This window comes from Schistocerca americana, chromosome X (genome assembly GCF_021461395.2).
Source record: "Schistocerca americana isolate TAMUIC-IGC-003095 chromosome X, iqSchAmer2.1, whole genome shotgun sequence".
NCBI lineage: Eukaryota > Metazoa > Arthropoda > Insecta > Orthoptera > Acrididae > Schistocerca > Schistocerca americana.
The window spans coordinates 593740906-593755515 of NC_060130.1; the positions used below are offsets into that span (position 1 = coordinate 593740906).

Here is a 14610-nt window from a genome sequence, read left to right on the forward strand (position 1 = left end):
GTATTTGCATTCTTTTCTCACACAAAAAGAACGTACAGGGTGTTTGGAAATTCTCGTTACAACTTCAAGGACTTGTAGAGGGGACTGAGTACATAATATTTTGAGCAAAAACCCATGTCATGAAACAACCCATTTCAGATCTTTGGCAGTTTCAATTCGATGTGTAATATGTCCACTTCTGCTGAGGGAAGGAGAAAAGTCTCAGTGTTGCTTGCTCTGTTATACAATAGGGTAGACAGGACGATGTGTATACATCAGATGGTCACCTGATGTATGGTCAGATGCAAAGTTTAATTTACAAGACTCCTCTTGAAACAGGGGAAGATCTGCTGGCATAAGTTCTGGCTGCTGCACTAGAAATTGAAGAGACACTAGGTGGGATGGGGAGGTGTACCAGAATATGATTCACAGGTACAAAGTCTGAAACAATGTTGGTGGTTGCCACATGAAGCTGCTGTTGTAATTTATCAGTGCTGTTCTGTATATACAGTATGCTGGGTTCTTTTATTTTGGAATAACATAAACATGTAATGTTTACATGTTAATAAAAACAAATGTACTTAACTGATAAATGGATGTTTTGTTATATCTCCTTTGAAACTGTTACCTAATAATTGTACTGCATCAGGTCTAATTCAATTCCTCAAGCAGAAGTGGATGACTTAAACATCTGAACTGAAACGGTAATAGAACAGAAGTGATATGTTTCTGGTAATGAGTTCTTATCCAAAATATTATGTACTCACTCTCCTCTAAGAGTCCCAGAAGTTTGTAGCAGGAATTTCTGAACACCTTGTATGGTTTAAATATTTTTAATGATGTTAACCAGCCAAGAAAACAAACATATTGTTTTGGGACCTATACACATTAAATATACATTCTGTAAGACTTCTAGTGAGTCTAGCTGCCCTAGTTATGTTTGGTAGGTAGATGCTGGAAGAATGTGTTAGATGTCATGTCACTTCTCACTGCTGCCAGTCTTGGAATAACTGAAGTGTAGACATGTTCAGTTTAATTTTATATCCATTACTACAAATAGGTACCACATATGAATGTGAGCATCTTTATGATAAGCTTTACAAAAATCTGTGAAGTCTGAATGACAGTAGAATATCCAATGTTTATGTATGATACATGTTTCTGGGTACATGTCAACACAGACATCACTCTAATAGAACAGTCACACAAGTGAGCTACTTTTATTTTCACATGTCAAATAAAATAAATGAACCATTTAATATTTTATAAAGGTACAATGCCTGTTCTTTCGGACAGGCATGTCCAAAGGAACAGACACCACACCTGTAGAATATATGCTCCTGACAGCATATCAGCCTTTCAGTGCAGATGCAGAATAATGTCCAGCCCCTTGCAGGAATGCAGTAGGGCTGTGAGCAAAGAGGAATGATGAACAGGGGATACTAATCTGCAGTGTGCAGCATATGGAGATTCGAGTCAGACTAGAAACATGCTTGGATAGCCGAAGCAGTTAAGATCAACGCTCACATAAAGCGGGAATTCAGGTTAGAACGCAGTATGGCACAAATTTCCATCTGTCGCTACTGAGTTTTTTAATGCCCCAATGTATCAAAAGTCACAAGTTTCTTCCATAAAATAATAATACTTGAAAGGTTTTCTTTTTGATTTTTTAAAAAATTATTGATACTTCTCCTGTATGTCCCAACCTACGAAAGTGAAACAAGTGTGTGAGCTATGTACAGAAGTACTGATTTATCATAATGTAGCCCAGAACACAGATACATTCATTGACAAAAGCACTGTGAGTTTACTCTTGGATATTGGCGCTTCTGTGTGATTTTTAAACATATCTACTTACTTAAGTTTTTTGTCGCCACCATTGTAGGCAGGTGAGAGAAATTTTTCACTCTTTGGACATTGTCATGTGCGTTTGCTTGGAAAGTTTCCAGGATTACTTATTTATAACCTAGTCACTGGATCCAGTAAATTTTCTGGTGATAGTTAACACCAAAATAGCTAATGTTTTTGAAACAGACTCTTTCCACAATTTTGGATTTACTGTTCATGAAACAGTGCACACCATGTAATCCAAAGTGGCTTTTGCTGTACTGAAGACTCTCTGTGATGATTATTCTCAAATTTTCTCATATGGACTAGCAAAGACAACTAATTTTAAGTTCACACCACTCTAAAAGTGATGGCAAACTTTATTTTTATTTTTTATTTTTTTTCAAAGCCTTGGCTCTTAAGAATGGCCTCAAAAGAGAGCTGGATAGGCTCACACATGAAGAAGTGTTAATGTCTTTTCCCCATGCTCAATGAGCTACTTACTCCTCTCGGAACAGTATGCAAATCCAGTGGCACCTTGAGACTTTGTAGTGATTCCAAAGTAACAATCAATGCCCAAGATGAAGTGGAAACTTATCCTCTACAGATCCTGGATGAGCTCTTTGCAGAATTAATTCATGCCACTTTATTCTGTGAAGCTGACCATGCAGGGGCATATTTTCAAATACCCTTTGATGCAGCATCACAAACTTACCTAGTGCTAAACATTGCATATGGCCTTTACCATTACAATCAGTTACCTTTCAGAAGTCTTCAGTTCATTCCATATTTCAACGTTTTATGGATCAGCTAATGCAGGGCATTCAGAATTGTGCTGCATATCTTGATGATCTATTAATCATAGATGCAACTCCAGAGGATCACCTTCAAAATGTTTGTCCTAGAGACTGGCATCAAGAGGGCTTAAATGCATCATGTGCAAGTGTTCTTTTGTGCAACATTTCTTAACAAATTCATGATTTAAACTCTCAGCAAATGGACTGGAAACAATGAAGAATTTTGTTGCAGCAGTCGATAAACTGCAGCCCACCGTTAATGTCAAAGATTTAAAAGTGTTTCTGTGTAAGAGCAACTATTATGGCTGACTTATTGCAACCATAGCAGAACTCTTCTGCCCATTGTGCTAGATGCAGTGCTGAGTTGCACATTTCAAATGGTAGCTGAGCTGTAGACAAGCTTTCCGGGTTTTAAAAGATTGTCTTAAGTAGACATCATGTTTTGCAACACACACCCCTGATTTGCCTCTTATGGTAGCAACTGACACATCCCCATGATATCACCACAGTCCTATCCCATAAATATCCTGATTGCAATGCCCTACAGCATATGCTTCTAAGACCTTATCTGTCTCTCAGTTCTCAAAGAGAGTGGGAGGTCCTCATTATTATTTACCCAGTTCAGAAATTTAAAATATTACTTTAAGGACAGGAATTTCATCTTGTCACTGATCATCACCCATAACTCACGATTTTTGGCCCTAAACATTGCTTTACCATACAGGATCGCCCATTGCTTCCAGCACTGGTTTCTTTATTTTTCTAGTTTTCATTATTCAATCCACTCTTGAACAGTGATGTTACATGTAAATGTGGACACACTGTCCCAGATCCCCATGAGATTCGACCCAGCCTCCAACCAAGATGTACTGGCATGTTTCCAACTTGATTCAGATCTGGGTTCAGCCATTTCAACCTTTCCCTAACATGCTTGCCATCACAGTGTGCTGGACACACCTTTCAGGTCCTAATTTTATCCCCTCTGCCCATGGCAGCATCAACTACACCTAAACCAATGGGTTCTGCTGTGTGGCTTGTATGGGGACTACTGTCGCATCATAATGTATTCATCTCTTCAGTCATGAGTACTGCACTTCCTTCACAATAGATACTGGAGCAGGTTCCAGATTTAAAATTTGACTTGACAACATGTCTTCTCACCAAATAATGACTCCAACATCACAGATCTCATCTGCTCATGTTCTGCCTGTCAGCTCCATCAAGCTGCATCTCCCCCTCATTTCTTCACTCATGAAATGTGTCTCAGCAATCCATTTCAGTTTGAGAGCAACAGAGATATTCACCAACACAATATCAGAGGGTAAAATTATCTGAACTTCCCTTTAGTGAATTAAAGTTTGGCACAAAAAAGAATGCAATACTGAACCATGAAACACTTTGATAATCTGCTCAAGGAAATAAAATGTCCAACAGATGACAGAAGTGTTTCCATATGTAGATTAATTTTGTTTCTCCTTAACAACTTTTTCTATACCATAAATAAATTCTTGAATAGAAATAATTAGTCTATCACAAATCTGTAAATGACCAGCATGTAGCCATTTTTTGTCTCTACTTTATTTTGCTCAACAGATACATTCTACAGCTTAATGTTTATGTTGAATGTGATCTATAAATGTGCAACTAACTGACTAACAAGCAATATGTGTTTCATGTGATACATAGAAAGAAGGATCCTTTATTGTTTGCTCATCAGAGTGGGATCCGTACCAGGTCAGGTTGACAGAGGAGATAGAGAAGATCCAAAGAAGAGCGGCACATTTTGTCACAGGGTTATTTGGTAAGTGTGATAGTGTTACGGAGATGTTTATCAAACTCAAGTGGCAGACTCTGCAAGAGAGGCGCTCTGCATCGCGGTGTAGCTTGCTGTCCAGGTTTCAAGAGGGTGCGTTTCTGGATGAGGTATCAAATATATTGCATCCCCCTACTTATACCTCCTGAGGAGATCACAAATGTAAAATTAGAGAGATTCGAGCATTCACAGAGGCTTTCCGGCAGTTGCTCTTCCCGCAAACCATACGCGAGTGGAACAGGAAAGGGAGGTAATGACAGTGGCACATGAAGTGCCCTCCGCCACACACCGTTGGGTGGCTTGCGGAGTATAAATGTAGATGTAAATGTAGATGTAGATGTTAAGTGCTTATCTCCAAGATCAGTATGCAAGCCAGACCATGATTTTACCTACATGTGGGATGATCTATAATCTAGTAATTCACCATCTTGAACATTCTGTCTTCTCAATTTCCTATGCACCTCAACACACAAACACACAAACACACACACACACACACACACACACACACACACACACACACACAAACACGCATATCATCATCATTTTTATATACAATAGCACTTTATATTAGAGATACAAACCAAGTCAATAAAGTACAATTATGTATTGGATTTACGAAATAAATTACTTAAATAACACAATTATTAAACATCTAGTATATTTAAAGATATTTATTTCCCAGACTGCTTTTATGGTCTGTGGTACTTTGTTAAAATGTTTCCATCCCATATGAAGCATTCTCTTCTACCAGAGTTTATTATTAGCATTTGTACTGTTAAGGGTTTTGGCTGACTCCGGTATGATGTTTTTGAGCATAGGTTTTTTTGTGACTTTTATCTTTCTTTTTTAGATTTAGTTTAAAGAATATCAGAATTTCTCTATTGAAAGTGTGCGTTAATGGAAGTATATTAAATAGTGTGAAGGAAGTGTTTATATGAATATTTTTTTACTTTCATTCATTATTCTAACAGTCTTTCGATTCTGAATTTACTGACTGATGATGGACAGTATAGATGGGCCATAACATAAGCATAATAAGCACTCATAAAAATATCAGCCACAATACTAGGTTTCAGAGCTACTTAGATTTAAACCGTCTATTTATCTTACAGTTAACATGCCCAATATATTTCTTTTTTATGTAATCTTGCAGCCACACAGCTAAAACATTTCTGTGCTGCTTTTTGCTGATTTTTCTTTCATGGAAATAGCACATTTATGTGCGTTCTTGTTTTAGGGTGACAGAAAATTCCAACTGATGTCCTGTTGTTATTTGTATTCAATTGGTCATGATTTGGTCACTTGCCAATTTGTTTTATGATTGCCGTAGTTCATCACTATTCCCAATATTTGGCAGAATTGCTGTATCATCAGCATATAAGAGTCTTATCTGTATTCATTTTTTGCACATTCTGTTGATGTACAGAAGAAAGAGAAGGGGTCCCATAACTATGCCATGGAGCATGCTGTATTTTATTGTGCCTGCAGATGATTGTATTTCAGTGGCTTCCTTGTTCAGTGTACTTCACTAACATCAATTCTTCTTGATTACTGAGTAGTAAACTGATTCACTTGTTAGAACATCCTCTTCTATGATAATGTTATTACTTAGGAAGGAAGATTTTGTTGTTAATCATGTCGAAAGCAGTACACAAATGTAAATATATCCCTATTGTTAACTGTTTATTGTCAATCATATCTAGGTCTACTGCACAGTTTATGCATTCAAATAGTGCAGTCTGTGTTAATTTAACCTTCTACATTCATGTTGTGACCTCAACAGAATATTATTCTTTCTACAAATTAAATTAGTTTCTTATGCATAATTTTCTCTGAAACTTCAGGCATACTAGGTAAAAAGTACTGACCAGAGTATAGTTATTCATTTCATCTTCACCCCATGTTAGCATACTTGGAAATTACTTTAGGCTTTTTTCAGTTACTGTCAAAAAGTGCCCATAAAAGATAATGTTTATTTACTACTGTATACTATAATGTAAACTATAATGGCACAGATAAACTAGAGTACACACATTGTGCTAGTCATGTGATTCGAGAAAGCTGTTTATGATAGCTGCTTCCCTTCACTAGTGTCTTTATGTATCTATCTGTATGTATCCTTTGATTCTCCCCCTTCATAACACTTAGTAATATTCAAATGTAAAAGTTGATGATTCATTACTTTTAACAATCCCAACTGTGAACTAGTTCACGTGTGATGAGCTAATGTGGCATTTGTTTACCTTGAAATAGGCATCTAAATAGCTTGAGCTATGTTTCTTATGGTTTTGTAAAACACTTCAGACAAATTCTGAGGTAATTTGTTCAATATGCCCATTGACAGTTCTATCTTTCTGCTCCATTAAAATGATCTCAGTATATATCAAAAGTTATCACTGTGTAAAAAGCTTAGATACAAAAAAGTTTTGTCTTGAGCAACACATAGAAGCATGTACCTGTCAACTTAAACTGAAGGAGGGCTCTTTTATATTGTAACAGTATATATGTCCCCTTCAGGAAACTTTCATTTATTCCTGGAAAACTTGGATGCCTTGTTGTGATATCTGTCAGATAGGGGAAAGCAAATTAGCAATTTGTTATCAGCAATTTGTGGGGACTTCAGTGTTGATTCACTGAAAGAGGGTAATAGGAAGAATGACCTGGAAGTCTTGCTCGGTTCTTTCAATTTGACATCTGTCATTAATTCTCCTACTCAGGTAGTAAAGGACAGCAGCACATTGATAGATAATGCTTTTATAGACCAAGATAAGTTTAGAAACATAAATTCTTGTCCTGTTGAGAATGGCCTTTCTGATCATGGTGCTCAGCTAGTTACAGTATATGACGTAGCTCCATTCAGTTATTCAAAACTACCCTCCAAAGTTGTGTGTTTAATTAATGACTCAACAATTAGAAATTTCAGGGAAAATCTTCAGCAGTTAGACTGGGATGAGGTGTACAAGGAATCTGATGCTAATTTAAAATATAACTTATTTCATGATGCACTTGTAAGAGAATTTGAAAACTGTTTCCCCAAGAAAGTAGTTAAAGCTAATTACAAGAAACCATGCAAAACACCTGGGCTTACTAAAGGAATAAAAATCTTTCGTAACAACAAGAAATAGTAATGACCCAGAAACAGCCAAATATTATAAAAACTACTGTGCTACATTAAGAAAGGTTATTAAAAAGTACAGAAGCATGTGCATCATGTCTGAGATTAACACCTCTGATAACAAAATCAAAACAATTTGGAATATTATTACAAGGGAGACATGGCAACCAGGAGTACAGGATGACGGCATTACCATCAAAGTGAATGGAAACTTGACAAACAACAAGCCAGAAGTCGAAAAGATTTTGAATAATCATTTTTTAAAAGTTTTAGAGAAAATAGGATCTAAATGTTCATTAGAAGAAGCAAGGCAGTTAATGGAAGAGGCCTTATCCACACAATTTGATACAATTGAAATTCCACCCACCTCTCCTTCTGAAATTCTGAAGATAATAAACTCTCTCAACAACAAAAGCTCACATGGAATTGATGGCATTTCCAGCACGATAATAAAAGCTTGTTCCCAAGAGATAAGTGGGATTCTTAGCCACATATGTAATAGCTCTCTAAAGTAGGGTATTTTCCCAGGTAGACTGAAGTATGCCATTGTTAAACCACTGCATAAGAAAGGGGATACATCCGATTTCAACAACTACTGCCCAATCTCTCTTCTGACTGACTTATCCAAAATTCTTGAAATACACTCCTGGAAATGGAAAAAAGAACACATTGACACCGGTGTGTCAGACCCACCATACTTGCTCCGGACACTGCGAGAGGGCTGTACAAGCAATGATCACACGCACGGCACAGCGGACACACCAGGAACCGCGGTGTTGGCCGTCGAATGGCGCTAGCTGCGCAGCATTTGTGCACCGCCGCCGTCAGTGTCAGCCAGTTTGCCGTGGCATACGGAGCTCCATCGCAGTCTTTAACACTGGTAGCATGCCGCGACAGCGTGGACATGAACCGTATGTGCAGTTGACGGACTTTGAGCGAGGGCGTATAGTGGGCATGCGGGAGGCCGGGTGGACGTACCGCCGAATTGCTCAACACGTGGGGCGTGAGGTCTCCACAGTACATCGATGTTGTCGCCAGTGGTCGGCGGAAGGTGCACGTGCCCGTCGACCTGGGACTGGACCGCAGCGACGCACGGATGCACGCCAAGACCATAGGATCCTACGCAGTGCCGTAGGGGACCGCACCGCCACTTCCCAGCAAATTAGGGACACTGTTGCTCCTGGGGTATCGGCGAGGACCATTCGCAACCGTCTCCATGAAGCTGGGCTACGGTCCCGCACACCGTTAGGCCGTCTTCCGCTCACGCCCCAACATCGTGCAGCCCGCCTCCAGTGGTGTCGCGACAGGCGTGAATGGAGGGACGGATGGAGACGTGTCGTCTTCAGCGATGAGAGTCGCTTCTGCCTTGGTGCCAATGATGGTCGTATGCGTGTTTGGCGCCGTGCAGGTGAGCGCCACAATCAGGACTGCATACGACCGAGGCACACAGGGCCAACACCTGGCATCATGGTGTGGGGAGCGATCTCCTACACTGGCCGTACACCACTGGTGATCGTCGAGGGGACACTGAATAGTGCACGGTACATCCAAACCGTCATCGAACCCATCGTTCTACCATTCCTAGACCGGCAAGGGAACTTGCTGTTCCAACAGGACAATGCACGTCCGCATGTATCCCGTGTCACCCAACGTGCTCTAGAAGGTGTAAGTCAACTACCCTGGCCAGCAATATCTCCGGATCTGTCCCCCATTGAGCATGTTTGGGACTGGATGAAGCGTCGTCTCACGCGGTCTGCACGTCCAGCACGAACGCTGGTCCAACTGAGGCGCCAGGTGGAAATGGCATGGCAAGCCATTCCACAGGACTGCATCCAGCATCTCTACGATCGTCTCCATGGGAGAATAGCAGCCTGCATTGCTGCGAAAGGTGGATATACACTGTACTAGTGCCGACATTGTGCATGCTCTGTTGCCTGTGTCTATGTGCCTGTGGTTCTGTCAGTGTGATCATGTGATGTATCTGACCCCAGGAATGTGTCAATAAAGTTTCCCCTTCCTGGGACAATGAATTCGCGGTGTTCTTATTTCAATTTCCAGAAGTGTAGTAATGTATTGTAGAGTAGCTTCACACCTTTGTAAAAATAACGTTTTAACAAAATATCAGTTTAGTTTCGAGAAAGGTTTTTCAACGGAAAATGCTATATATACTTTCACTAATAAAATATTAAATGCTCTGAGTAACTGGAAGTCACCTGTTGGGATTTTTTGTGATCTCTCAAAGGCTTTTTATTGTGTAAATCATGGAATACTTCTAGATAAGCTCAAGTACTGTGGTATTAATGGGACAGCACTCAAATGGTTTAAATCATACCTAACTGGAAGAGTGCAGAATGTTGAAATAAGCAGTTCACATAATATACAAAAAACTGGTGATTTCTCAAACTGGGGAACAATCAAGAATGGGGTGCCACAAGGTTTGGTCTTGGGTCTTCTGCTATTCTTAATATATATTAATGACTTGCCATTCTATACTCACATAGATGCAAAGCTGGTACTTTTTGCCGATGATACAAGTATAGCTATCACACCCCACAGACAAGAATTAACTGGTGAAATTGTAACCGATGTTTCTCAGAAAATCATTAAGTGGTTCTCAGCAAATGGGCTCTCATTAAACTTTGACAAAACACAGTATATACAGTTCCACACAGTAAATGGAATGACACCATTAATAAATATAGACAACGATCAGAAATCGGTAGCTAAGGTAGAATATTCAAAATTTCAAGGTGTATGCATTGATGAGGGGTTGAACTGGAAAAAACACACTGAAGATCTGCTGAAATGTTTGAGTTCAGCTACTTATACTATTAGGGTCATTGCAAATTTTGGCAATATACATCTCAGTAAATTAGCTTACCACACCTATTTTCATTCTCTGCTTTCATTTGGCATCATATTCTAGGATAACTCATCATTGGGTAAAAGAGTGTTCATTGCACAAAAGCGTGCAATCAGAATAATTACTGGAGCTCATCCAAGATCATCCTGCAGACACTTATTTAAAGAGCTCGAGATCTTCACTGTAGCCTCACAAAAAAAAAAAAAAAAAAAAAAATATATATATATATATATATATATATATATATACACACAGTTATAATAGATGGAAACATTCCACGTAGGAAAAATATATCTAAAAACAAAGATGATGTGACTTACCAAATGAAAGTGCTGGCAGGTCGACAGACACACAAACAAACACAAACATACACACAAAATTCAAGCTTTCGCAACAAACTGTTGCCTCATCAGGAAAGAAGGAAGGAGAGGGAAAGACGAAAGGATGTGGGTTTTAAGGAAGAGGGTAAGGAGTCATTCCAGTCCCGGGAGTGGAAAGACTTACCTTAGGGGGAAAAAAGGACGGGTATACACTCGCACACACACACATATCCATCCACACATATACAGACACAAGCAGACATAATTCACTTATGAAATTTGTTATTAACAATCCGAATGAATTCAAAAGTAATAGCAGTGTACATTACTACTCTAACTTTGGCTCAGAAGGGGGTAAATTATGCTGCCGCACAAGTCTTTGGTCACTTACCTAATAGCATCAAAAGTCTAACAGATAGCCATATAGCATTTAAAAGAATTTCTTAATGGCAACTCCTTCTACTCATTAGATGAATTTTTGGGTATAGTAAGTGGGTAATTTCCCCAACACCCACAGAAAAAAATTAAGTGTCATGTAATATTTTGTGTAATGTAACATCTTGTATAGACACCTTTTATTAACCTGAAACGTTCCACATCATAACGAAGTGCCGTATTCATGATCTATGGAACAAGTACTAATCTAATCTAATCTAACCTCTAATCTAATCAGGGGGACATGTATTCTTAACAGAAAAATATAGCCCTTCATTAACTGCAAACACAGTAATAGCACATTCTGCAGGAGTAAATTTCTAGTTTTTAGGCTCTTACCCAAAATTCCAATAGGGATGTCTTTGAGTTCATATTCAATGATATCAAATACTGCTTTTCCTTTACTAAAGTCTACTGATATTGTTTTTGTTCGTACACTGAACTTCGATTCTGTAAAGCAAAAATATGAATTATTAGCTGACATCATAAACCACACACAATACTGTAAAATGTATGCAAATAATAAATATGACTGCTTGTTTACTGATTGTCTGCAATGCAGATCAGTTACCTGGAGTGAAAAATTTGCTTTTCATGAAAGGTAATACCAGGATGGATAGATTGACTGATGAAATGTGTATAGTAATCTCTGATATATTACACTATAAGATAAGCTGTTAGAGATAAATACCGTTTAGTATTTTTTTTTTTAATCTTTTATATATCATAATTAGCCATAGGCCCGTGACAATACAGTAATAAACATTATTTTTAATAACAATTCTTAAAAGCACACAACTATTAATATTCATTTTATAAATCACATTGATAATACTAGATGTAAATAAAGGCAAGTGTGCAATTGTTTGGAGAAAAAGAACTGGCAAATAAAAACATGTAAGTAAAGCAAACAAAAGAAGGAAAACCTTTGGACTCTGGCAAGAAGGAGGCTACAGATAGATGACACATATAGACTGACTGTCAGTATGCATACAGCACTACCAAAGTTAATAGCAACTGCAAACGAAAGATTCTCAGATATACCAGTAACACATAGATGCAAGTTACATATGAAAACAAAGTATAGTAAGAGCTCTGAAAACATAATGCAGGTTATGAACCACCAGAGATTTCTAAAACATTATTGAAGAGGATAAGTCACAAAGAACAATTAAGATCAGATCAGGTAAGAAAAGGAAAGTGTATTGGTTGGATAAGAATGGATGTAAGTGTGGAGAAAAATACAGAGAAACTGTCAGAGAAAGAAGGAACAAAGAGTGTAAAGCTTTACCTACCTCTCTCTTTAATTCTCACTGTTGATATACAAAACAAACTGAGAAGATTATACAGGGTATCCAAGCAAAAAAGGTCCTGATTCAGGGATATAACAGCAGTGATCATTCAAAGCAGCAGAGCCTAGTAAACATGGGCTCTAAAAAACATACTTTAAGAGTTAAGAGCACTTCATCTTCGATACAGTAAAACAAATCTCTTCTATGCAAGCTCTTTGCTTTCTATATTTTGTGAGGAGGTAGTAAAACAAGAATAACATGGACTCTAAAATGCATATCTTAAGAGCTATAAGAACTTGTTCAGTAGACTATATGTGTTTCACAGTAATGAAGACAAACATGTGCTCATAGCTCTTAAAGTATGCACTCCAGAGCCCATGTTGACTGGACATTTTTTTCTTGTTTTGGTCCACACTACTGCGTCTCAAAATATGTAAAGCAAAGAACTTGCATTAGAGGAGATTTTTATCACAGTATCGAAGACAAAGAAGTGCTCCTAGCTCTTAAAGTATGCATTTTAAAGCCCATGTTTATTGGATTTTTCTGCGTTGAATGATTGTTGCTGTCATATACTTGAATTCTGACCATTCGTCCTCGGACACCCTGTATACAACGAGTAGCTGCACATTGCATACCCAGTAAGTTTTGTTGATTTGTATGTCACATTATTGTGTTAAAGATTCCAAAATATTTCTTACAGCTGCAATCAACAATGTTATTAGGCAGGGCTATATTATTTCTAAACTAACAAATGTATGCAACTGACAAGAAAATTCTAAGTTCAAAAATAAATACATTAATATGTTGAAATAATATAATAATTTATGTCAAAGTAAAGACAGTGCTAAGCAAAGGAAGAGTATCAATGTATACAAATATAAGTGTATTGTGTTATTCACACTAGTGTACTTCTAGTAGAGTTGTGTTGTAATAGGAAAAAAGGTGTGTACATATAACACTAACACTAACCTCATTGATTTAACATTTGAAGTGTATGTATTATTATAGCATGTAGGCTTTCACGGCCGGCGTCTTCAGTAATTAAAACTTCTGGGCTAAGAGGCTGTGGTCCAATAGTAGAAATACTTCTCCCTGATGTCGTAGACTCACCTCAGATGATGTTGCCCGCAGCTGGCAACGAAACGTCAGGGAGAAGTATTTCTACTATTGGACCACAGCCTCTTAGCCCGGAAGTTTTAATTACTGTATGTATTATATTAGCCATAATGAACACTGCAATGACCAAACAGCTATCACCATGCAAATACTGATATAAAACTAATTGTTAGCTATTTAGGGTGCACCTCATATTGCACCCTGCATACAAATACTGCGAAATGATACTAATGGCTGGTGTGTTCCACAATACACTGCCTGTTGCCATTGCATATTGCACAGTCACCTACTTTCTTATGTGTACAGTGCCCTAATATGTGAACTTAGAGAATTTGTCACTCTCTTGGTTAAAAATTGTATGTGATCACACACTGAAATGAGAAACCAGCATTTTAAGAAAATATGTTAAATATAGATTATATTCTTAATATATATCATATATAATCACAGTACCAATCTCTTTTGCAACACCATCCAACTTCTGCTGGTTCCTGCTAATAAGGACTATGTTGAGTCCTCGTCTTGCTAGCTCAAGGGCATATGCTTTACCAATACCATCTGTTGAACCAGTAACCACTGTAAAGATGATAAATATGATATTGTAAATAAAAAGTGAACATTGACACAAAATAACAATAGTCTCTATATTCTATGAAACACAGGCAGCTACAGGTATAAATAAATCACATGTGAACAGATTAAAGAACAAATAAACAATAGTCATGAACACATTTAAAAACAAGTAAATAATAGTGAGCAACATACAATTGAAAAACAATGATATATTTTTGTGGAAGACTGCTTTTATGCAGCTCTACACACTAGAATACCCTTTGTGAATTTCTCATCTTTGCACAACTACTGTAACCTACACCTGTTTGAACCTGCTTACTGATCTCCCCCTACAGTTTTCATCTCCCAACATTTCCCTTTATTACTAAATTAGCTATTCCTAGATCCATAAGGATGAGCACTATCAATGTATCTGTTCTTTCAGTGAAGTTGTAATATAAATACCTCATCTCCCTAACTCAAGGCAGTACTTAATAG

The 14610-nt window shown here is 37.8% G+C and overlaps 1 protein-coding gene across 1 annotated transcript in view; it reads right to left on the minus strand.

The window, feature by feature from the left end:
- Window positions 1–14610, minus strand: part of LOC124556118 (inactive hydroxysteroid dehydrogenase-like protein 1) — a 168369-nt gene that overhangs the window by 22545 nt on the left and 131214 nt on the right. The window contains exons 3-4 of the mRNA XM_047130138.1: window positions 14014–14136; window positions 11492–11602 (exon numbers count right to left, since the gene is read on the minus strand). Coding sequence (XP_046986094.1) covers window positions 11492–11602; window positions 14014–14136 — 234 coding nt within the window. The remainder of the gene's footprint in view (window positions 1–11491; window positions 11603–14013; window positions 14137–14610) is intronic.